The sequence below is a fragment of the Salvelinus alpinus genome, chromosome 3 (genome assembly GCF_045679555.1).
Source record: "Salvelinus alpinus chromosome 3, SLU_Salpinus.1, whole genome shotgun sequence".
Lineage (NCBI taxonomy): Eukaryota > Metazoa > Chordata > Actinopteri > Salmoniformes > Salmonidae > Salvelinus > Salvelinus alpinus.
This window is the reverse complement of record NC_092088.1, coordinates 49,802,376-49,829,045: the sequence shown is the minus strand read 5'-3', so window position 1 is coordinate 49,829,045 and position 26,670 is coordinate 49,802,376. Positions and strand designations below refer to the sequence as shown.

General features: G+C 40.2%; 1 protein-coding gene across 2 annotated transcripts in view; it reads right to left on the bottom strand.

Moving 5' to 3' along the window:
- Nucleotides 1-26,670, bottom strand: part of LOC139570882 (protocadherin-15-like) — a 276,263-nt gene that overhangs the window by 158,803 nt on the left and 90,790 nt on the right. For both annotated transcript variants that reach the window (XM_071393180.1, XM_071393179.1), the window contains 8 exons: nucleotides 21,660-21,820; nucleotides 20,679-20,834; nucleotides 18,840-18,959; nucleotides 18,602-18,712; nucleotides 13,636-13,806; nucleotides 8,173-8,281; nucleotides 7,888-8,000; nucleotides 4,429-4,635 (listed from right to left, as the gene is read on the bottom strand). In XM_071393180.1, coding sequence (XP_071249281.1) covers nucleotides 4,429-4,635; nucleotides 7,888-8,000; nucleotides 8,173-8,281; nucleotides 13,636-13,806; nucleotides 18,602-18,712; nucleotides 18,840-18,959; nucleotides 20,679-20,834; nucleotides 21,660-21,820 — 1,148 coding nt within the window. The remainder of the gene's footprint in view (nucleotides 1-4,428; nucleotides 4,636-7,887; nucleotides 8,001-8,172; nucleotides 8,282-13,635; nucleotides 13,807-18,601; nucleotides 18,713-18,839; nucleotides 18,960-20,678; nucleotides 20,835-21,659; nucleotides 21,821-26,670) is intronic.

Here is a 26,670-nt window from a genome sequence, read left to right as displayed (position 1 = left end):
CACGCATCTGAAAGAATTGAAAGAGGTTTGAACACACACCATGCAGTAGAGTAAAACCTAAAGGCAAACTTTTAGTCATCACAACACCAAAAAACACTATATTCCCTACAAGTGGCCAGGTACAACAAATACATGACCTGTTTGAACCAGGTACAACAAATAGACAAAGCAGCAACAGTGATAATACAGTAGCGGTGCCTGGAGAAGTGGGTATACTAAAATGTTGCTAAAAAAATTCCAAACGGCCCGCCATGCGAAGGAATGACGCCTTGTGTGTAGAATTCGATGAGAAACAGTGAGATGTACTCTGAATCACCTACAGTAAAATGATAAATCCCATATTCGTATTTCAGTCAGCCCGACCCAAGCTGTACTGTGCAAGTAGGCTAATAAATTAGTAGGCCTACAATTTTAAAAGATAAAAGAGGTTGTCTACTGAGTCAGAAATTCACAGGATTGGATGTTCTACGTCCACAACAATACTTAAATCAGGAGACCACTTTGAGGAATGTGAAGAATCTAAGACATTTTGTTTGTGTAGTTACCTTTTAATTCAAGTATGCAGTCACCTAGCACTGTTGTTTTGTTATCAGTGTTTCTGTAGTGCACATGAAAAGAAATGGCCACTGGATTGATGCAAATAATCCAGATATCATTCTGCCAGGTAGGCATAGGCTACTTTGTAGCTAGTTACATTGAATTGAGGTTAAATTTAGTTTTTGGGGGAAAGCCTTTCCATCTACCAGAATATGGTTAGGCCTATCAGCATTTATATTTTCCTTTTCCTTCATTGTTTGAAACGTGGACGTTTTGCTTCATATTATGAGGCATGCCAAGCCAAAATCCATCCATAGAAATGTTGAGGGAAATATGTTGAGGGAAACACTTCCTCAGATCTGGTCCGTCAGCCATATTAATTGATCAGAAAGTATTCACACCCTCATTTTACCAGGTATGCTGACTAAGAACACATTTTCATTTACAGTAACAACCTGGGGAATAGTGACAGGGGAGAGGAGCCAATTAGAAGCTGGGGATGATTAGTTTGCCATGATGGTATGAGGGTCAGATTGGGAATTTAGCCAACACCCCTACTATTATGATAATTGTCTTGGGATCGTTAATGAACACAAAGAATTAGGACACCCATTTAACATCCAATCGAAAGCCCAGCACCTTTACACAGGGCAATGTCCCCAATCACTGTCCTGGGGCATTGGGATGTTGTTGTTTTTTTGTCAGAGGAAAGAGTCCCTCCTACTGGACCATCAACACCACTTCCAGCAGCATATGTTCTCCCATCCAACGACCAACCAGGGTCAAACCTGCTTAGCTTCAAAGGCAAGCCAACAGTGGGATGCAGGGTGGTGTGCTGCAGGCAGTACCCAACACATACAATTATCTGTAAGGTCCCTCAGTCGAGCAGTGAATTTCAACCACAAAGACCATGGAGGTTTTCCAATGGCTTGCAAAGAAGGACACCTTTGGTAGATGGATATTTTTTTAAATATTTACGGCATTGAATATCCTTTGAGTATGGGGAAGTTATTAATTACACATTGGATGGTGTACCAATACATCCAGTTACTAAAAAGATACAGGTGTCCTACCTAATTCAGTTGCTGGAGAGGAAGGAAACCGCTGAGGGGTTTCACCATGAGGCCAATGGTAACTTAAAACAGTTACAGAGTTTAATGGCTGTGATGGGAGAAAACTGAGGATGGATCAACAACATTGTAGTTACTCTACAATACTAACCTAATTGACATAGTGAAAAGAAGGAAGCCCACACAGAATAAAAATATTCCAAAACATGCATCCTGTTTGCAACAAGGCACTAAAGTAAAACTGCAAAGAATGTGGCAAAGCAATCAACTTTTTGTCCGGAATACAAAGTGTTATGTTTGGGGCTAATCCAATCCAACACATTGCTCACCGCTCTCCATATTTTCAACCATAGTGTTGGCTCCATCATGTTATGGAAATGCTTGTAATCTGGGCAGTTTTTCAAGATAAAAAATGTACGGAATGGAGCTAAGTACAGGCAAAACTCTAGGGGAAAACATGGTTCAGTCTGCTTTACACCAGACACTGGGAGATGAATTTACCTTTCAGCAGGACAATAACCTAAAACACATGGCCAAATCTACATTGGAGTTGCTTACTAAGAGAGTGAATGTTCCTGATTGGCTAAATTACAGTTATGACTTAAATCTACTTGAAATCTATGGCAAGATCTGAAAATGGTTCTCTAGCAATGATCAATAATCAATTTGACAGATCTTTTTGAAAATGGGCAAATATTGCACACTCCAGGTGTGAAAAACTCTGAGACTTACCCAGAAAGACTCACAGCTGTAATCACTGCCAAATGTGCTTTTAAAACATATTGACTCAGGGGAGTGAAAACTTATGTAAATTAGATATTTCTGTATTTCATTTTCCATTATTTGGCAATTATTTGGCATTATCAGGCTGTAACACAACAAAATGTGGAAATAGTCAAGGGTACGACTACCTCCACTACAGTACTTTGATATTCATCAGTATGGATTAAGAAGTAAGCACATGCAATGCCAGCTGAAAAAAGGTGGGTATACAGCGTACCCGCCACTACACCACTCTGTATTTGTGTGCACTGTCTGTACGCAGTGCATTCGTAAAGTATTCGGACCCCTTTACATTTTTCTAATTTTTTTATGTTACAGCCTTATTCTAAAATGTATTAAATCGTTTTTTTTTACTCATCAATAATCACACTACCTCATAATGACAAAAATTGTACGTATGTATTAAAAATGAAAAACATGAAATATTACATTTACATAAGTTTTCAGACACTTTACTCAGTACTTTTTTGAAGCTCCTTTTGCAGCGATTACAGCCTCAAGTCTTCTTGGGTATGACGCAACAAGCTTGGCACACCTGTATTTGGGGAGTTCCTCCCATTTTTCTCTGCAAATCCTCTCAAGATGTCAGGTTAGATGGGGAGCATTGCTGCACAGCTATTTTCAGGTCTCTCCAGAGATGTTAGATCGGGTTCAAGTTTAGGCTCTGGCTGGGCCACTCAAGGACATTCAGAGACTTGTCCTGAAGCCACTCCTGCGTTGTCTTGACTGTGTTCTTAAGGTCGTGGTCCTGTTGGAAGGTGAACCTTCACCCCCGTACGAGGTCCTGAGTGCTCTGGATCAGGTTTTCATCAAGGATCTCTCAACGGTACTTTGCACCGTTGATCTTTGCCTTGAACCTGACTAGTCTCCCAGGCCCTGCCGCTGAAAAACATCTGCACAGCATGATGCTGCTACCACCGAGCTTCACCGTAGGGATGGTGCCAGGTTTCCTCCAGACATGACGCTTGGCATTCAGTCCAAGGTGTTCAATCTTTGTTTCATTAGACTAGAGAATATTGTTTCTCATGGTTTGAGAGTCTTTAGATGCCTTTTGGCAAACTCCAAGCGGGCTGTCATGTGCCTTTTACTGAGGAGTGGCTTTTGTCTGGCCACTCAACCATAAAGGCCTGATTGGTGGTGCCTTCCTTCTGGAAGGTTTGCCCATCTCCACAGAAGAACTCTAGCTCAGTTTGACCGGGCAGCCAGCTCTAGGAAAAGTCTTGGTGGTTCCAAACTTATTCCATTTAGGAATGATGGAGGCCACTGCGTTCTTGGTGACCTTTAATGCTGTAGACATTTGTTGGTACCCTTCCCCAGATCTGTGCCTTGACACAGTCCTATCTCGGAGCTCTATGGACAATTCCTTCAAACTCATGGCTTGGTTTTTGCTCTGACATGCACTGGGACCTTATATAGACAGGTGTGTGCCTTTCCAAATCATGTCCAATCAATTGAATTTACCACAGGTGGAGTCCAATTAAGTTGTAGAAACATTTGAAGGAGGATCAATGGAAACAAGATGCACCTGAGCTCAATTTTGAGTCTCATAGCAAAGGGTCTGAATAATTATGTAAATAAGGTATTTCATTTTTTTATATATATATATATATTTTTTTTTTGCTAAAATGTCGAAAAAAAACTATTTTTGCTTTGTCATTATGGGGTATTGCTTGTAGATTGCTGAGGAAAACAATGTATTTAATCCATTTTAGAATAAGCCTATAACGTAACAGAAGTCACCACAAGAATAGTAAACAAACCAAAAATTGACGAACTAGGGACATTTTGTTACCCCCACAAGGTCAAATGCTATTTCTAGGGGGTTTAGGGTTAAGGTTAGAATTAGTGTTAGGGTTAGAATCAGGTTTAGGGTTAGGAGCTAGGGTTAGTTTTAGGGTTAGGGTTAGGTTAAAGTGTTAGGGAAAATTGGACTTTGAATGAGATTGAATTGTGTGTCCCCACAAGGTTGGTTGTACAAGATTGTTTGTATGTGTGTTCACTTCTGTGTCTGTGTCTGTTCACACGCACATTCCCATACCTCCTCAATGTCGTTGTCCAGGGCAATGATGCCCAGGGGGGCAGTGAGGTCGGAGCTGGCAGAGATGGTGGTTCCCACTGGGGAGGACTCGCTGACGTATCCCTGGTAGGACTGGAACTGGAAGTATGGAGCCTGGTTGTTCTCATCCAGGATATCAATGATCAAGTCAGCGTACGCTGGGAGGGGGTGGCCATTGTCCTGCTCAGCCTAAAGGAAGGAGACAAGTTTATATGTATTATGAACCTCACTGTAACATGTACTGACATGCAACTTACAACATACAGTGCCTTCAGAAAGTATTCATACCCTTTGACTTATTCCACATTTTGTTGTGGTACAGCGTGAATTCAAAATTGATTGAATTCTATTGAGCTACATTTCTTAATAAAATCAATCCCATATATTATGTTCTTACAAAAAAGGTTTTAAATTCTCTAGTACAGCCAATAACTTTCGGTTATTTGAAAACAAAATTATCTCCAAAATATAATAATTAATTTTCAATGAATGAAACCCATGTTTCACAAGGGCTACTAGCAGGACAATAGACATGATGTGGTCCTAAAACCTCCTCTCTGACATAGGGTCCAGCGGGAAAAAAAACATAAATAAATTATTCTAAATAACGTTATTTAAAAAATATTGTTATTTTTTAAACAAGCCATTGAAAGTTTGTTACAATTTCAGTTTAATCCACCAGAAAAGATAGAACAAATAATACAACAAATATTGTGGTTAAAAACTCAAATATAGTAAGTGATTAAAAACAAATACTTTATCAATTGGAACCTTTAATGTGTTTGGACCCCAGCCTTGGCAGCAGCTAATGGGGATCCTCGATAAATACAAATACAAACTTAAAAAGGCTTGTGGTGTTTAAGGTATCCTAAATTAAATTGCACAAATATTCAGACTACAAATTCAAGTTGCTCATACTCAATACAAAAAAAATAAACAAAAGCAAAGTATTCTCATACTTTATTGATTTCAAAAAATCTTTTGACAAAATTTGGCATGAAGGCCTGCTTTATAAACTGATGGAAAGCGGTGTTGGAGGGAAAACATACAATATTATAAAATCACTGTACACAAACAATACAGGACATATGGAAAGTATTAAGACTCCTTGATCTTTTCCACATTTTTTTTTACGTTACAGCCTTATTCTAAAATTGATAAAATCATTTTCCCCCTAACAATCTACACACAATACCCAATAATGACAAAGCAAAAACATTTGTTTTATACATTTTTGCAAATGTATATATAAAAAATACAATACAGAGAAATAACTTATTTACATAAGTATTCAGACCCTTTGCTATGAGACTCGAAATTGAGCTCAGGTGCATCTTGTTTCCATTGATCATCCTTCAAATGTTTCTACAACTTAATTGGACCTCACCTGTGGTAAATTCAATTGATTGGACATGATGTGGAAAGGCACACATCTGTCTATATAAGGTCCCACAGTTGACAGTGCTTGTCAGAGCAAAAACCAAGCCATGAGGTCGAAGGAATTTTTCGTAGAGCTCCGAGACAGGGTTGTGTCGAGGCACAGATCTTCTGATGTGTACCAAAAAAAAATATGCAGCTTTGAAAGTCCCAAAGAACACAGTGATCTCCATCATTCTTAACTTTTTAGGGCTAGGCCCCTTTTTTCTCCACTTCCTGTCTGAATGATGTGCCCAAAGTAAACCGCCTGTAGCTCAGGCCCTGAAGCCAGGATATGCATATAATTGGTACCATTGAAAAGAAAACACTTTGACGTTTCTAGAAATGTTAAAATAATGTAGGAGGATATAACACAGTAGATTTGGTGGGAGAAAATCCAAAGAAAAACCACCAGATTTTGTTTTTGAGTGACCATCCTCTTAGAAATTCAAGAGAAAGGTCATATTGAAAATTAGCTCACTGTGGCTAATTCCTATGGCTTCCACAGGGTGTCAGCAGTCTATGTTCAAGGTTTCAGGCTTCTAACTTCAAAAAAGAATTAGAAATATCAGTTTTAGCAGAAGGACAGTCATGGTTTGTGTTGGCTATGAAGACATTATGCACCTGCTAAAATCGGTTTCCTATTGAACATACTTCTTTCCGTAAGAAATATTATAGTTTGATTACATTTTAGGGTGTCTGAGGAGTGGATAGAAACGTATTTTGACATGTTGAAATAAAGTTTATGGGTAGATTTTCGGATTTCTTTCTCTGCAGGTTGAACGAGTGGATTACTCAAATCGATGGCACCAACTAAACTGACTTTTTGGGATATAAAGAAGGATTTTATCTAACAAAACAACACTACATGTTACAGCTGGGGCCCTTTGGATGACAAATCAGACGAAGATTTTCAAAAAGTGAATATTTATTCGTTATTTGTGAATGTATGAAACCTGTGCCGGTGGAAAAATACTTTGATGTGGTGCACCGTCCTCAAATAATTGCATGGCATGTTTTCGCTTTAATAGCTACTGTAAATCGGACAGTGCAGTTAGATTAGCAAGAATATAAGCTTTCAGCCGATATACGACACTTATATGTACATAAATGTTTAAAACTCTCTGCACCTACAGTCACTGTTTATCACTCATTCTTCATTCTTTCCACCCACTCTCACAAACTCCATCTTGCTCTCTCTCTGTCTCTCTCTCTCCCCTTCCTCAATTAACCCTCTCTCTATCTCTCTGACTAACTTATTTCCCCATCTCTTGTTCTATTTTTTCTCCCCTTATTCTCTCTTCCTCTGTCTTTATCTGCCTATCCTCCCTCCAACCCAATCCATCTATCTGACTCATCTATATTTTTCATATTTGTCCTTGCCACCCTCTGAGAGAAAATGGCTTTTTCCAATGTGACATCAGGATCAATGACAACATTGTCCTTGGTACTGAACATTCTATAACAAGTCACAATAACTACAACTACTATGTACAAACTGTCTTTTCACTCCTCCAGGTATCTCGATGACGAAGCTCTCAATATATTTAAATGGCAGTAAGCATATTTATAAAGCGGTATCTGACAGCTAACCCAGAGCAGTCTCCTCTAGATACCAACCTCTAACTCTCTCTTTCCTTCCCTGCTGATACCTCCAGCACCAGTGAACTGGTGCTATCTCCCTCCAACCACCTCCCCCTCCACCTCTCCTCCTCCCTCGCCTGCTCCATACTCACACAAAGCACTTTTCAAACATCATCACTTATTCCTCTCCTCTGTGTACGTGGCAGCCTGCTCAGTGCTCAGGGGCTACCATTTTAAATGGAGAGAGGTTCTGGTGGGTGGATGGTAGTATGCTTTGTGCATCATAACAGGTTCTAATTCGGATTGCCTCCAGGGGCGTGATACCGTGGTTTGGGGGTGGCAGCACTACCACTAGACCAGCCCTCAAAACAAAACAAAATTCTCTGGTTGATGTTTGGTACATGATTACCTTGATTTCAGTTTGAAGGTGGATTTGCTTACCTTGATGATGATGATAAATTTGGTGTACAGGTCTCTGCTGACTGGTTTCAGGAGCAGGAGCGCTGCAGTCGTCCTGTTCAGGGAGAAGTACTCTGGGTACGTTGAGGGCTGACCTGAGGTAAAACAAAGAATGAACATTTGCTTTTTTTGTGCTTTTAGGTATGAATGTTGACCAGTGATAAAACATTAGTAATTGTAATTGGACAATAAAGGATTAAAATGAGATAGTGGGATTGATCATGCAAACATGCATGTGTGTGACTTTAAGCTCAGTGAGGAACCTACCAACCAGTATGTAGTAATGGATCTCTGGCCTTTTAGAGGGGGGCTGGATGTTCCTGTCCATGTCCACAGCTCGGATAGGTGGGATCACCTCCAGCGGGTTCAGTTCTCTCTGAAAAGGAGGCAGGGAGGAAAAAGGGGGGAGTCAGAAACCAATGAACTGTGTTAGTAGTTTGTATCGCCCATTACAATGTTAAGCCTTTATTAAATGTACAGTGCCTTCAGAAAGTATCCACACCCCATGCTTTCTTTCACATTTTGTTGTGTTACAGCCTGAATTTTGTGTCACTGGCCTACACACAATACCCCATAATGTCAAAGTGGAATTATGTTTATAGAAATGTTTACAAATTAATAAAAAAATGAACAGCTGAAATGTCTTGCGTCAATAAGCATTCAGCCCCTATGTTATGGCAAGCCTAAATAAGTTTAGGAATAACAATTTCCTTAAATCACATAATAAGTTGCATGGACTCACTCTGTGTGCAATATTAGTGTTTAGCGTGATTTTTACAACACCCTCATCTCTGTAGCCAACACATACAATTATCTGTAAGGCCCCTTAGTTGAGCGGTGCATTTCAAACACAGATTCAACCACAAAGACCAGGGAGGTTTTCCAAATCCTCGAAAAGAAGGGACAGCCCTTTGAGCATGGGGAAATTATTAATTACACATTGGATGGTGCATCAATACACCCAGTCACACAAAGATACAAGTGTCCTTCCTAACTCAGTTGCCCGAGAGGAAGGACAACGCTCAGGGATTTCACCTCGAGGCAAATTATGGCTTTACTACAGAGAGTTTAATTGCTGTGATAGGACAAAACTGAAGATGGATCAACAACATTGCAGTTAATCCACAATACTAACCTAAATGAGAGTGAAAAGAAGGAAGCCTGGACAGAATACAAATATTGTCTTTGCAATAAGGCATCCTGTTTGCAATAAGGCAAAAAGTAAAACTGCAACAATGTGGCAAAGAAATTCACTTTATGTTCTGAATACAAAGACTTACAGTGCATTCGGAAAGAATTCAGATCCCTTGACTTTTTCCACATTTTGTTACGTTACAGCCTTATCCTGAAATGGATTAAATAGTTTTTTCCCCTCATTCATCTACACACAATACACAATATTGACAAAGCAAAAACAGGATTTAGACATTTTTGCAGATGTATTAACATTTTAAAACTGAAATATCACATTTACATAAGTATTCAGACCCTTTACTCAGTACTTTGTTGAAGTAACTTTGGCAACGATTAAAGCCTCGAGACTTCTGCATTCTTCTCTGCAGATCCTCTCAAGCTCTGTTAGGTTGGATGGGGAGCATCGCTGCACAGCTATTTTCAGGTCTTACCAGAGATGTTCGATCAGATTCAAGTCCGGGCTCTGGCTGGACCACTCAAGGACATTCAGAGACCTGTGTGCTTAGGGTCGTTGTCCTGTTGGATGGTGAACCTTCACCCCATCTGAAGTCCTGAGCGCTTTGGAAGAGGATTTTATCAAGGATTTCTCTGTAATTTTCTCCATTCATCTTTCCCTTGACCCTGACTAGTCTCCCAGTCCTAGCCACTGAAAAACATCTCCACAGCATGATGCTGCCACCACCATGCTTCACCGTAGGGATGGTGCCAGGTTTCCTCCACACGTCACGCTTAGCATTCAGGCCAAAGAGTTCAATCTTGATTTCATCAGACCAGTGAATCTTGTTTCTCATGGTCTGGGAGTCTGTTTCCAAACTTCTTCCATTTAAGAATGATGGAGGCCACTGTGCTCTTGGGGACCTTCAATGCTGCAGACATTTTGTGGTACCCCCATCCCCCGGTCTAAGCCTCGACACAATCCTGTTTTGGCACTCTACGGACAATTCCTTCAACTTCATGGCTTCGTTTTTGTTCTGACATGCAGTGTCAACTGTTGGACCTTACAGTGGGGAGAACAAGTATTTGATACACTGCCGATTTTGCAGGTTTTCCTACTTACAAAGCATGTGGAGGTCTGTAATTTTTATCATAGGTACACTTCAACTGTGAGAGACGGAATCTAAAACAAAAATCCAGAAAATCACATTGTATGATTTTTAAGTAATTAATTTGCATTTTATTGCATGACATAAGTATTTGATACATCAGAAAAGCAGACCTTAATATTTGGTACAGAAACCTTTGTTTGCAATTACAGAGATCATACGTTTCCTGTAGTTCTTGACCAGGTTTGCACACACTGCAGCAGGGATTTTGGCCCACTCCTCCATACAGACCTTCTCTAGATCCTTCAGGTTTCGGGGCTGTCGCTGGGCAATACGGACTTTCAGCTCCCTCCAAAGATTTTCTATTGGGTTCAGGTCTGGAGACTGGCTAGGCCACTCCAGGACCTTGAGATGCTTCTTACGGAGCCACTCCTTAGTTGCCCTGGCTGTGTGTTTCGGGTTGTTGTCATGCTGGAAGACTCAGCCACGACCCATCTTCAATGCTCTTACTGAGGGAAGGAGGTTGTTGGCCAAGATCTCGCGATACATGGCCCCATCCATCCTCCCCTCAATACGGTGAAGTCGCCCTGTCCCCTTTGCAGAAAAGCATCCCCAAAGAATGATGTTTCCACCTCCATGCTTCACGGTTGGGATGGTGTTCTTGGTTGTCCTCATCCTTCTTCTTCCTCCAAACACGGCGAGTGGATTTTAGACCAAAAGGCTCTATTTTTGTCTCATCAGACCACATGACCTTCTCCCATTCCTCCTCTGGATCATCCAGATGGTCATTGGCAAACTTCAGACAGGCCTGGACATGCGCTGGCTTGAGCAGGGGGACCTTGCGTGCGCTGCAGGATTTTAATCTGTGACGGCGTAGTGTGTTACTAATGGTTTTCTTTGAGACTGTGGTCCCAGCTCTCTTCAGGTCATTGACCAGGTCCTGCCGGGTAGTTCTGGGCTGATCCCTCACCTTCCTCATGATCATTGATGCCCCACGAGGTGAGATCTTGCATGGAGCCCCAGACCGAGGGTGATTGACCGTCATCTTCAACTTCTTCCATTTTCTAATAATTGCGCCAACAGTTGTTGCCTTCTCCCCAAGCTGCTTGCCTATTGTCCTGTAGCCCATCCCAGCCTTGTGCAGGTCTACAATTTAACCCTGATGTCCTTACACAGCTCTCTGGTCTTGGCCATTGTGGAGAGGTTGGAGTCTGTTTGATTGAGTGTGTGGACAGGTGTCTTTTATACAGGTAACGAGTTCAAACAGGTGCAGTTAATACAGGTAATGAGTGGAGAACAGGAGGGCTTCTTAAAGAAAAACTAACAGGTCTGTGAGAGCCGGAATTCTTACTGGTTGGTAGGTGATCAAATACTTATGTCATGCAATAAAATGCAAATTAATTACTTAAAAATCATACAATGTGATTTTCTGGATTTTTGTTTTAGATTCCGTCTCTCATAGTTGAAGTGTACCTATGATAAAAATTACAGACCTCTACATGCTTTGTAAGTAGGAAAACCTGCAAAATCGGCAGTGTATCAAATACTTGTTCTCCCCACTGTATATAGACAGGTGTGTTCCTTTCCAAATCATATCCAATCAATTGAATTTCCACAGGTGGAGTCCAATCAAAGTTGTAGAAACATCTCAAGGATGATCAATGGAAACAGAATGCACCTGAGCTCAACTTCGAGTCTCATAGCAAAGGGTCTGAATACTTACGTAAATAAGATATTTTGTTTTGCATTCTTTTGAAATTTGCTAAAATTTCTAAAAACATGTTGTCGCTTTGACATTATGGGGTATTGTGTGTAGATTGATGTGGAAAAGTTTTTATTTAATACATTTTAGAATAATGCTGTAACGTAACAAAATGTGGAAAAGATCAAGGGGTCTGAATACTTTCCAAATGCACTGTAGGTGGGGTAAAGTGACAAGGCAAAAGGACCCATTTGCGACCAAGCTTTAACTTCCTAACTGATGTCTTGAGATGTGGCTAAATTATATCCACATAATTTTCTTTCCTCTTGATGCCATCTATTTTGTGAAGTGTACCAGTACCTCCGGCAATAAAGCACCCCCACAACATGATGAGGCCACCCCCGTGCTTCACGGTTGGGATAGTGTTCTTCGGCCTTTTTCCTCAAAACATAACAATGGTCATTATGACCAAACAGTTCTAATTTTGTTTCATCAGACCAGAGGACGTTTCTCCAAAAAGTACGACCTTGTCCCCATGCGCAGTTGCAAAGCGTAGTCTAGCTTCTTCATGGCGGTTTTGGAGTAGTGGCTTCTTCCTTGCTGAGCGGCCTTTCATGTTATGTCGATATAGGACTCTTTTACTCTGAATATAGATCCAGCATCTTCACAATGTTATTTGCTGTTGTTCTGAGATTGATTAGCATTTTTCGCACCAAAGTACGTTCATCTCTAGGAGACAGAACGCGTCTCCTTCCTGAGCGGTATGACGGATGCGTGGTCCCATGGTGTTTGTACTTGCGTACTATTGTTTATACAGATGAACGTAGTACCTTCAGGTGTTTGGAAATTGCTCCCAAGGATGAACCAGATTTGTGTAGGTCTACAATTATTTTTCTGAAGTCTTGGCTGATTTCTTTTGATTTTCCCATGATCTCAAGTAGAGGCACTGAGTTTGAAGGTAGGCCTTGAAATGCATCCACAGGTACACCTCCAATTGACTCAAATGATGTCAAATGATTAGCCTATCAGAAGCTTCTCTGACATAATTTTCTGGAATTTTCCAAGCTGTTGAAAGACACTGTCAACTTAGTGTATGTAAACTTCTGACCCACTGGAATTGTGATACAGTGAATTATAAGTGAAATGATCTGTCTGTAAACAATTGTTGGAAAAATTACTTGGTGTCATGCACAAAGTAGATGTCCTAACTGACCTTCCAAAACTATAGTTTATTAACAAGAAGTTTGTGAGGTGGTTGAAAAACTAGTTTTAATGACTCCAAACTAAGTGTACGTAAACTTTCGACTTCAACTGTAGGTCCTGGGTGGCAGGGAGTTCGGCCCCAACTTGACAGAGCTTGAATAATCTTTAAAAGAATAAATGGGCAAACTAATTTAGGTTCTCCATGACAAAGGGGTTGAATACTTATTGACTGAAGACATTTCAGCTTTTCATTCATAATTAAATTTGTATTTCTAACAACATAATTCCACTTTGACATTATGGGGTATTGTGTGTATTCCAGTGACACAAAATATGAATTTTAAATATGAATTTTAAATTCAGGCTTCTAAAAGTCAAGGGGTATGAATACTTCCTGAAGGCACTGTAAGTTCCCAAGTCAAACTTTAGTGGCTCATCCTCTCTGTCTGTTGCTGGGTTTTGCCTACGGTAAAACACAGGAGATGAGAGGTTGCAGTTGCACACAAACAAACACTTGCACTCAATCACTTCCTGTTCCCCTACACACGCACAAAGCCAACAGTACACCCCTCACAGTGTGGTTCATACCGGTTGGGTGAACTCTGGTATGGTGATGCGGTAGGTGAGGGGGTTGCAGTCATGGGTGTTATTGACCAAGACACAGGGCAGGAACATAGGCCCCAGGTCATCTCCATCCAGAACGTCTATGGTCAACGTGGCCGTAGTAGTCCGCCTGTTGGCATCGTACAGGGCACGGTCCTATCGGACGGAAGTCAACATCGTTACTTACCAAAGCCATGAATGAACAACACTTTAAAATATAATCAATATAAATGAATCAATCAATCATGAGACCAATTTCTCTTTTCAATTCCATGATCAACTTCATAAACTTACTGAACATTTAGGTTGAGAAATACATTTCATCATCACTCTACCTCTACTTCAAATATCAATTGTAACAACCCCTCCTAATTTTTCCTACGTTTAAAATGAGTCTTTACCATCTTAAAAGACACTCGGAGATATTCGACATATCAAGGCATCAGATTCTAGAAAGCATTGTGTACAGTTATCTTTTTCAAGGACACCAATATACAGACAGTACACAAACGCACATGCACACGAGACATTATAAAAGTAATCTGAGCAGCACTTCACATTGTCACAATAATTGAACCCTGACATAAGCAGCAGAGGTCCAATTGATGCCATGTCCTTCTCCCTCTAAACTCTTCTGACATTGGTAAAGGAAAGATGAAATCTCCGGGAGCAGCTTAGGCCCCTGTCATCCATATTTACTGGGGAAACAAAGCAAATAAATCCCTTTCCTCTGTTCCTCTTTCTATTAGTCTGTCTGTCTCTGTGACATTCTGTCTTCTCTCTATCTCAATCCCTTTTTCCTCTCTTCATTTTCTTCTTCTTCTCCTGTGTAATCATACTGTCAAAATCAAATCAAATTTTATTTGTCACATGCGCCGAATACAAAAGGTGTAGACCTTACAGTGAAATGCTTACTTACAAGCCCTTAACCAACAATGCAGTTTTAAGAAATACCTGAAAAAAGTAAGATAAAAATAACAAATAATTAAAGAGCAGCAGTAAAAATAACAATAGTGGGGCTATATATACAGTGGGTAACAACAGATCAAGATCAATGTGCGGGGGCACCGGTGTCGAAGTAATTGAGGTAATATTTACGTAGGTAGAGTTATTAAAGTGACAATGCATAAGAAATAACAGAATAGCAGTAGCGTAGGTAGTCTGGGTTGACATTTGATTAGATGTTCAGGAATCTTATGGCTTGGGGTAGAAGCTGTTTAGAGGCCTTTTGGACACAGACTTTGCGTTCTGGTACCGCTTGCCGTGCGGTAGCAGAGAGAACAGTCTATGACTAGGGTGGCTGGAGTCTTTGACAATTTTTAGGACCTTCCTCTAACACCGCCTGGTAAAGAGGTCTTGGAGAGCAGGAAGCTTGGCCCCAGTGATGCATTAGGCCGTACGCACTACCCTCTGTAGTGCCTTGCGGTCGGAGGCCGAGCCGTTGCCATACCAGGCAGTGATGCAACCTGTCAGGATGTTCTCGATGGTGCAGCTGTAAAACCTTTTGAGGATCCGAGGACCCATGCCTTAATATTTTCAGTCTCCTGAGGGGGAATAGGTTTTGCCGTCCCTCTTCACGACTGTCTTGGTGTGCTTGGATCATGTTAGTTTGTTGGTGATGTGGACGCCAACGAACTTGAAGCTCTCAACCTGCTCCACAACAGCCCTGTCGATGAGAATGGGGGTGTGCTCGGTGCTCCTTTTACTGTAGTCCACAATCATCTCCTTTGTCTTTATCACGTTGAGGGAGAGGTTGTTGTCCTTGCACCAAAATGTGGGAGCCCATCTGCTCATGATGTCTCTATTTCTCAATGCTTGACGTGACATTATGACACCAGGCATAGTAAATTCAATCAGATGTATCCCATCAAAGGGATGCTGACAAAAAGGGGGTTAGATCTGAAGTCAGTGGTCTCCATCACCACAGATGGAGCTCCAGCCATGATAGGAAGAGGGAGGGGACTGGTTGCACGTTTGAAAGAGGACCACCCTGACTTGAATCATATCTGTCCTGTGTCTTGGAAAATAGTATTCTGAGGTAATGAAAACAATGATGAAACTGATTAACTTTTTGAGAGCAACACAGTCTGTTACGAGGCATTCTGAGGCATACTACTGCACAACAGTTGGCTCAGCAAATACAGGGTTTTGGAACGCATTAGGGCCATACAGGAGTAAATCAAAGCTTTCTTATCAGAGCAAAATAGTGACAAGGCAACTCAGTTTTCTGAGTTTTTGGAAGTTGAGTAGAAGATGGAAACAGTTGTATTTTTGACAGACATTGCATCACACCTTAATCAACTGAATGTTAAGCTGCAGAGACGGGACAACACAGTGTGTGATATAACAGCACTTTACAGAAGAAATGTGAGGTTTTCAAGAATGATCTCCAGGGAGAACTTGTCCACTTCCCCAATCTTCTGGTGTAAACACAGGGAGACAAAGTTGTTTCCAACCATGATGATTTCACCCAGAAGCTGATGGATAACTTCAAGGCTCGCTTTGATAACTTCACTGTTAGAAGAGAACTGCTGCTGCTCATCCAGAACCTCTTCTTGGTCACAAACATGACAAAGTTGTCAAAAGAAGCAAAACAGATCTTCAGATGGGTAGGTTTTGCATCACTGCAAATGGAGTTGATTGAGCTGCAAGAAAATGTGGCTTTGAAGGAGCAGGCTGGTGATTGTGACCCTGTCACTTTCTGGCGGAAGATGGTGCCTGCAACTTGTTCCACTCCCATACTGTGAACAATAACTCCTTGTGCCTTTTCTAGAACATGACATAGCTTTAGATGGTCACATTGGATAACTGCCTTCACTTGTCTCAGTGTTGAGTTCCATCTTGTGTTGACAGTGGCAGGGATGTCTCCCAAATTCAGCCTAAAACACCTCTTTGAATGTTGTGCTTGTATGCAGCAGTGAGCTGATTTTTGATAACTTTGAAAGAGAAGGAGTTATCATTTTTGTTTCTTTCAAGCCATCTCCTACCACCGGCTGGAGAGTGTGGGCAAAACACTGCAAGCGGTGTAGGCTTGTACACAATCGCCCAACCTTAACACACACACACACACACCCTCTCTGTGTGTGGTTACAGTAGGCTTACGTATGTCAATGGTTTTAGGAAAAGCAGTAACCTGCCTAGCTAGTTGTAGCTCAATCTTAGGTGCATTGATCATGTTCCCGCACTGACTGACTGTGTGGAGGCTCATTGATTTAACGTTACGTTAGCCTACATGCTACACTAGTAAAGCTATATATAGATGTCGACTATATTAGCCACGACCTACCGTTCTTTGTGTAGCTTCAAATGTCGAACAAAGTTTGAAGTTGTTACGCCTCTGTCTGTAATTTTTTCCCCGCATGTTTTGAAAGTTGCAATAATTTTTCTGTTGCCTACAGCGTAGTCTTTATATCCAAAAATAATAATTTGGGCTATCATCTTTCCAAGGGCTCCGTCTGAATTCATCTGCCGACGTTACTCTGCACTGCCAAGCGTAACTTTTTCTCCGCTGGCACAATTTGATTGACTGCTGTCCGATTCAAACAGTAATCCGTTAAATGAAGAGTTGATGCGCTGCACACTTTTTTTAATAGCATATTGTTTTTTATATATTTGGGCTTGGGGAGGGTATCAACTCAGTTCGATTCAAAAGGCTCAAGTCCAAGTTAAGTCACGAGTCATTAGTGTTAAAGTCAAAGTCGAGTTGCAAGTCTTTTTTGATTTTGTCAAGTTGAGTCTAAAATCATCATATTTGTGACTCAAGTCCAAGTCATGTGACTCGAGTCCACACCTCTGACTTACAGTATATGTTAAGCTAGTCTATTTATAATACAGCCATAATGTATGTATTCTTATGCCATTATTTAACAGTCTACTTTAATTAAATGCTCTGTTTACTCATTGCTGTGTATCTTTGTTTCCTCTGTAGAACCATAAACATTTACAACATTTCCATGAAACATCATAAACTTCATCCCTGGATTGCAAAAATATTTTTTATAGAAGATTAAGGCCAGCAATGTACAACCATCAAAATAGTTTAATAACTCAGAAGCAAGTATAATTATGCCACTTCTATTCCATAACTAGACATATTTGTCCGTCAAGCAATTCATTCAAAACAGTCAAATAATCAAAGCTTCTAGAGGCTGATGCCTTAATTTATGGATAAACAGTTTGCAAAAGATGTACTATAATTGCAAACGTGAAATCATCTTCTTCCAATTACGTAGATTTTCCTTTGAGTAATAACAGATAGCTAACTAGTAAGGTTTTGGTTTGTTTGGTGATGGCAAACTTAAAGAAGCATCCACCAATCTAAGTAACGATCACTAATTTACCCAACTAAACGATTTGAACAAAAAGAAGTCCATAAACCAGGGGTATTTAACTACTATTTGAGAAGGTCACGTCACTCACTCAAAATTCCTAGGTGGCAAAGGTTTGGATGGATATTGTCATTCATTGGTGTAATAGCAAACCCCCACCTCGCGACCCCATGTTTTATGTATGTTTATATAGGGCCCCATGGGCACATAATCTGGCCATGTTAACTACAAGATTTAGATAGCTGGTTGGCTTAACTTACCTACCTAGCTAACATGGGCTAGTTGTTCAACTGGACACTTCTGACAGGTTAATTACATAACAAGAGGAAAACTGTCCATGCACCACCAAATGTTGTGCATTCTACTATTACAACTCATAACCGCATTACATTAAAAGCCTGGCAAAACGCCAATCCATTACCTTAGCCAGGGCAAAAAAAACTATTTCAGAATATTATTCAATCAAGATTTACACTGTCAATACCAAGTAAAATCTTTACAAAAAACAATTTCAACAGGATCAATTTTATCCATTCATATGCAATATGCACAAACACACAGGCATGCGCCTACACACTTCTGGCTTCTAAACACAAACACAAGGAAATAGCAAAGTGTCTCACGTTGGCTTGAACAATGACCAGGTAGCGTGTTCTCTCTTCGTAGTTTAGTCTCTCAGCCAGAACAATGTACCCAGAGAGAGTATTCCCTACAGCCACAGTTTCATTAGACACCTGATAGAGAGAGGGAGAGAGAGTGTTCACTCATAGTTTTCATTAACAACAGACATTGTTCCACTATTCCATAGTCCTATAGCTTAAATAAGTCAGTCTTCAGTAAGAAAGCATTACATCCACGTACTGGGTCGTTGGGGTTGTACTGGATGCCATATTCTATCTCTCCGTTAGGCCCATCATCGATGTCTGTGGCCCCATTGTCTTCACCAAAGCCTGTGAATATGATGGTCCCAGCAGGAGTCAGCTGGAGGCAGAGATAGAGAGAGCAAACCGTCATCAGGCATGTCACTCTGTCAGGACATTGTAACAACTCTATCTCACAGAAATTACTGACCCCTCCCAAGATCACAGGGACACAGTGTGTCTTCAATAGAAGATGGCCAAATACTGCCAGACGTGTGAGAAGTTGAGACCTTTGTTGTTATGCTATAGAAAGAGTGAATTAATTAACTGATTTGAAATGAAAACATTGTCATCAGCAGCCATGAATGAGTGTTTCTCTGGGGGCCTCTGCACCCCACTGACAGCCATAACAACCACTCAGAGAGATGCTGAAGAGAAAGGGGCCTCGAGGGGAGTTCAGCTCAGTTCAGGAGCGGTTTGACAGCAGCGGAGTCTGACTCATAGCTGTTCAGGGAGTAGTCTTTCCTGGGATAACACACACTCAGTGTGAACTACATAAAACACAGGAAGTGTCAACAAAGGAGACATGGTTGTCTACTCTAGACAACACAATGTCTGACTCTGAGCCTCTTGATACAGGTGTCATTTCAAAATCTGGTTTTGATAGCTGAAATAATACGACATCTCAAATGTCTAGTGTCATTAATGTAATGTAGTTGTACAGGGATGGCATTTTGGAAAAGAGACAAACAGAAATAACTAGAGAATTTGTCAGTGACACAAAATATGAAATTACTTATATTTCCCTTTGACAGCTGGGGTCTGTGACGGAGGAGAACCATGGTAATTTTAGAATGAGTTATACAGTATCTGCAAACGTAGGAGATTAAAATCAATCTTCAAAGGAGTAAGCAAATATCCACATAATTTGCTTGTTGGTTCGGTTCTGCAGACCTTTTTGGTCAAAATAATCCTTGTCTGATATGGGAAGTTAAGAACTTATGCTACAAATAGTACTGCTAAATGCAGCCAAAAGTCAATTTGTATAGGTGTAGATATAGGTATGGATATCACTGACTGACTTTGATAAGACAGATTTTAAATTTCTAAACACAGAATAAAATTTGATATTCCACTGTGCTCTCTGTCTGGACTGGTAACAAGAGTATTGACTCACCCAGCTATCACTTTGTCTTAAATCGAATAGAAAAACACGCACACACACACACACACACGCATTTACATGCATGCGCATGTACAAGCACACGCGCACACACACATACTGAGCTGATGCTGTTAGTCAAAAGCATCATTGTTGAGCTTTCGGGTGCACACGGGGAATATGGTGACATCTATGACATCTATATCACGCAGAGCACACAGACAGGATCCCCATAATTCACTGGGAACATGCAAACTAGCGTGCCACTAAGCAATTTCATGCACTAGAGCATGAACAGATATTCTGAAGATCTGAGGATCAGCTATTGTTTTATTATCCTGGGAACCTTCTGCTTAACATGCAGATAATAGCTGTTGTCATGTATTACTCTGTCTCCGTGCCGAAGGCGTATCAACAAATAAAAATAACATGGGGGAACCCAGTGCAGAATCCCCCTGTTGCTACAGAGTAGTCTACACTCTATTTCACTGTGCCAACATCAAAAATGCTTTGACACTTTAATCAGGTAGGTCCTTCATTTAAATGATCACCAAACCTTGACCATTCTTTGGATTTCAAAGAATGAAGTGTGAATCTACTACTTACCCTGGGGACAAAGAAATGCTCACTAAAGAAAAAAGCAATAATTGTTGTAGTAACTCTCTCTCTCTCTCTCACCTCGTTGACGGCTACATAGTAGCGCTGCTGTTGAAAGCGAGGCGTGTTGTCGTTTTTGTCCCTGATTACAATGCGGACCTCGTGGAGAATCACTGTCCCAACCAGCTCATTGGTGCACTGGACCTTCACCACGACGGTAGAGATATACGAGGGGGGCTAAATGCAAGAAAGAAAGAGAAAGGGAGAAAAAGAGAAACTGTAAATCAACCAATTCATCAATCAATAAACCGATCAATAAACTCTGGATTATGCAATCATTGTAGAAAAATACATTGTCACACTGCTCCAAAGCCCTTTACCTCAGTAGATCCAAACTCCATAAACAAGTCTACAAGTTTTGGAATGGCCTAGTCAAGTCCAGACCTAATCCCAATTGAGATGTTGTGGCAGGACTTCAAATGAGCAGTTGATGCTTGAAAATAAATGTCACTGAGTTAAAGCAGTTCTGCATGGAAGAGTGGACCAAAAATCCCCCACAGTGATGTGAGAGACTTTGGTTGGAGTCATTACAGCTAAAGGTGGCACAACCAGTTTTGAGAGGGGGCAATTACTTTTTTACACAGGGACATTGGATGTAGCATAACTTTGTTTATGAAATAAATTAAATAAGTATGTAATTGTTGTGTTATTTATTCACACAGGTTCCCTTTATCTAATATTAGAAAAGTGAAAGTGGTAACCATAAAGTGGTTGTTCCACTGGATATCATAAGGTGAATGCACCAATTTGTAAGTCGCTCTGGATAAGAGCGTCTGCTAAATGACTTAAATGTAAATGTATGTAATATTAGGTTTTGGTTGAATATCTGATAATATTCAGTATTAAAAACATGCAAAAGTAGAGAAAATTATAAAGGGGGAAAATGCTTTTCATAGCACTGTATGTCTAGTGCGCTTGTGTTTGCCAACATTTCTTAGCAAGACCCTTTGCCTCTACAAACGACATTAGCCCAACCCAACCTGGGGCCGGGTCCATACTCACATCTCTGTCCAGGACGCGTCCGGTGCTGTTGAGCAACAGTCTCTGTCTGAGGGGGTCCAGGATGACCCAGTGGGCGTAATTGTCCAGCAGGGTCAGAGAGATGGTCCTGCCTGGGTCCTCTGCTCTCCCGTTGATCTGCATATTTTTCACTATAACTGTGCCTGCACAGAAGTAACATATTATGTTATATTGTAATTTTGCACAAATTTGTTTTATACTTTGCAACTTACATTTATTTAACACATTTATGCTCAGTCTGTAGCCCATGCAAAAATCAAACCTTCAACCGTGGTGTTACAAGCACCACACCTCAAACAACAGTCATGTTACACAGCAGCATAATGATCAGGGTTTACTCTCTAAAACTTTGAAATCCCTTTGCAGAGAAAGGCTCATTTGGGCTAGCACCAGGCATTACCAAATTATTTTCCTCAAGAGCCACTCTTATTAAGTATCGGATGAATTGCATCCTTGCCTTTTAATCATGATTAGAATGATTAGAATCTGACACTGCAGCACTCGAGGACTAGACAGAAACACAGCATTGGAATTTTGGCCTTGGCATTGGCTAGAGGAATCCAACCAATTGTGCCTTGGTTGATTGGAATGCTTGTTAGGGTACCAGTACTACACCACAACACATTCTGTCCTTGTTGATGTGCAGTCACCTTTTCTACAATTTTTGCAAGACAAAATACATATGATCAGAAGTAATTCTGCTCCCCGTCTGTAGCAAGGCATGTGCAGTATCCACATGAGGTTAAAATGAACGTAGTTACAGAACCCTGAACCAAGCCATATGCTGGCAAACTACATTTGTAATGAGTTTAACACATGCCTCACTACACTAGCACATAGACGCAAGCAGATCATTTAGCTATAAAACTAAATAGGATGGTGTGTATCTTTATGGATGTTTTAATTACAGTGTAGCACGCTATAATTTTGTGCTTTAATCTCAAAACAAGGTATTTTCATACATATTTCAACTTCAGTAACTTCAGAGGGAAATCTTTTTGGAATATTTAGGTCATAAAATACAATGCTGATAATATTACAAATAATATTACTGGGGAGGGGGAGGCCTTGATAAAACAAATTCCACAGAAACTTTCCACCTATTGGTTTCTCTCCACACTCTTGGTTAAAAGGGTTCCAAAAGGGTTATTTGAGGAAGGATGGGTTATACCAAGAACCGTTTTGACCAGAAGAACCCTTTTTGGAAGACAATGGTTCGTTATAAAGCAAAGGGTTCTACCTAGAACCTTCAACATCCTAAGAACCATTTTTGGAAGAAAGGGTTCTTTGATGATTCTTTGGAAGGCAATAAGGATTATTTGGAAGGCAAGAAGGGTTCTACATAGAACCATATATAATATTTCTCAGCAAGCTCTATTGCAGGGAGATTTTCAGAATTGTTTGTTTTACTGTAATATCTGTGTTTTTGAATGTATTTTGGTTGATTAAAGTTATGCCACACAAAGATAAATAACATACAGTTTTCTATACTAATCCAATCTGTTAGTAATTTGATTTATTGTAGCCGTTACTGAGATGGTTGTTCCAGGTAAGATGATTGAGGTAGTCTCAGTAATCATTCTTCCCTACCCTGGCACTCATTCTGAATGCAGGTTGTGGGTGATTAACAAATCCAATTGTTGGATATCCTAACTTTGGCTGGATTCCAATAGGAATTACACATCACCTTGCAAGCCAACATTTTGTGATTTGCAGGCCTGGTGTGGCCAGTAAACCAGGAGATCTAGGCCCCCAAAGAAAGGCCTTATGATATACACAGAGTATACAAAATCTTATTATAAACTGGGTGGTTTTAGCCCTGAATGCTGATTGGCTGACAGCCATGTAATATCAGACCGTATAATACGGGTATGACAAAACAATTATTTTTACTGCTCCAATTACGTTGGTAACCAGTTTATAATAGCAGTAAGGCACCTTTGGAGTTTGTGGTATATGGCCAATATATCACGGCTATGTGCTGTATAAAGGCACTCCACATTGCGTCATGGTTCCACCCTTCACAAAGGGTTCTAGGTAGAACCATATACAGGGGGTTCATTGAAGAACCCTACATAGAGGATTGTAGATAGAACCATTTGCAAATGGTTCTACCCAGCACCAAAAAGGGTTCCCCTTTGGGGACAAACCGAAGAACCCTGTATGGTTGTACTCACTTAAAGACAGGGTCATTCTCCACTGACCACCTCCTGAGCATGTCATCTATTCCAGACTTGTGTGAGCAGCCCACTTTTATTCCAAATATCAAAAGACACTTTACAGCATGCCAGAATCACGCTGCCAGACAGGGCTGACACTGAAAATCAGATAGATGTATATTTCAGAAGCTATAGGAAGGTATATAGGTGGAATTGTACTTCACTAGAGATTGTATGGTTATGTTTCAAACAATAGGTATGCAATTCAAAGTTAATATAGACCATTTTCTGTAACCGATAGGCCAGCCGCCAAGGACAGTCAGTGCCTTTGCGTGAGTTTGGTAGATATTGAAGATATATTAAAGATAATACCTTTCATTAGGTGTAAGCCTTGATGACTCATAACTGACTGTCTGGACTCACGATATCTTAGACTTTGGACCAATATAATCAATCCCTGGATAATTACAGTACAGGCGCTGAGGTTTACCAAAGGCTTTGAAGTTAGTGGGGGAAAAAATCTAAAGATTAGCTAATCAATAAGCACTTAACTTGTTCTGTACTGAAGTCCAACCGAGACCAGGTTTAATTTTGTTTGATCTTTAAAATAATCCAATAAACATGATATGTTCCACGCAATAAGCAGCAATAACCTGAATAGAAAAGTAATGCGTGTCCTCAATCCACTAAAAAACACCATGCTGTAAGAAACAATCCAATACTTTGACTTTTCAAGACCAGTCGTCTTGTATAAGAGGTTGTGTGTGAAGTAAGATTTTACTCTATCACAGACACGGTGGATCAAACTCTGTGTCCGATAAGATGTGTCAGTGGCTTGGGTTTGGCTCCTCTGTCTGTCTGGTGAATTCCCTTTAGCACCCATCAACCAGGTGTGAATGGGGAGAGTGAGCAAAGCTGCACCGATATACAAATAGCATAGGCTACGTATTGTAGACAAAGGCACATTTATACACGCAAACACAAAAACCCTCATACAGTTCACACATAGCAGAGGTTGGTATTAAGCCGTTCAAAAGTTACATCAAAAACATGTGTGACCTCAAGCATTTGTTACATATGCCACTCGTGACACGTGTCAAAACCCTTTTAAGATAACATAGTGGCATGCTAAAGTGCACAGGCTGTCCTTGGTGTATCTGACACCAATATTACCTTGTGTAAGTTAAAGGGGCAATCTGCTGTTCAAACAAAAACAAAGCCCTACCCTGTCAATGTTTTGGTAAAGAGCTGAGAGATGGGGCAAGATCTGACCATCCATGACAACAATAAAGTTGATTTTCTTATTTTTTTTACCAGTGGGATAGCTCATCAGGCATAGTTATAATCTTCAAGAATAAATGGGCATATATAATCTAATTAAAAGTCCAAAAATTGAAGTATTAATCACAGATTCCCATTTAAATTCACATATACAGTACATTCAGAAAGTATTCACACCACTTGACTTTTTCCACATTTTGTTGTGTTAGAGCCTGAATTTAAAATGAATTAAATATGGATTTTTTTTGTCACTGGCCCACACACAATACACGGTAATGTCAAAGTGGAATTATGTTTTTGAAATTTATACAAAAAAAATGTAAATTAAAAGCTGAAATGTCTTGTCAATAAGTATTCAACCCCTTTGTTATGGTGAGCCAAAATAAATTCAGGAGAAAAATTTGCTTAACAAGTCACATTACAAGTTGCATGGACTCAATCTGTGTGTAATAATAGTGTTTAACATTCTTTTTTTAACATGATATCTCATCGCTGTACCCCACACATACAATTATCTGTAAGGTCCCTCAGTTGAGCAGTGAATTTCAAACACAGATTCAACCACAAACCACAAAGGGAGGTTTTCCATTGCCCCGCAAAGAAGGGCACCTATCGGTTGATGGGTAGAAAAAAAAAATGCAGACATTGAATATCTCTTGGTCAAGTTATTAATTACACTTTGGATGGTGTATCAATCCACCCAGTCACTACAAAGATACATGAGTCCTTCCTAGCTCAGTTGCCGGAGAGGAAGGAAACCGCTTAGGGATTTCACCATGAGGCCAATGGTGGCTTTAAAACAGTTACATAGTTTAATGGCTGTGATAGGAGAAAACTGAGGATGCATCAACGACATTGTAGTTAATCCACAATACTAACCTAATTGACAGAGTTAAAAGAAGGAAGCCTGTACATAATACAAATATTACAAAACATGCATCCTGTTTGCATAAAGGCACTAAAGTAATACTGTAAAAATTTGGTAGAATACAAAGTGTTATGTTTGGGGCAAATCCAATAACACATTACTGAGTTCCATTCTCCATATTTTCAAGCATAGTGGTGGCTGCATCGTCTTATGGGTATACTGGTAAGCACTAAGGACTGGGGAGTTTTTCAGGATAAAAAAGAAAAAGAATAGAGCTAAGCATAGGCAAAATTCTAGAGGAAAATCTGGTTCAGTATGCTTTCCACCAGACACTGGGAAATTAACTCAACTTTCAACAGGATACCTAAAACACAAGGCCAACTGAACATTGGCTTTGTTTACTAAGAAGACAGTGAGGGCCCGAGTTACAGTTTTGACTTAAATCTACTTTAAAATGAATTGCAAAACCTGAAAATGGTTGTCTAGCAATGATCAACAACCAATTTGACAGAGCTTGAAGAATTTTGAAATGCTCTTAGAGACATACCCAGAAAGACTCACAGCTTTAATCGCTGCCAAAGATGCTTCTACAAAGTATTGAGGTGTGAATACTTATGTAAATAAAACATTTCTGTATTTAATTTATTTACATCTATAAAAACATGTTTTCACTTTTTCATTATAG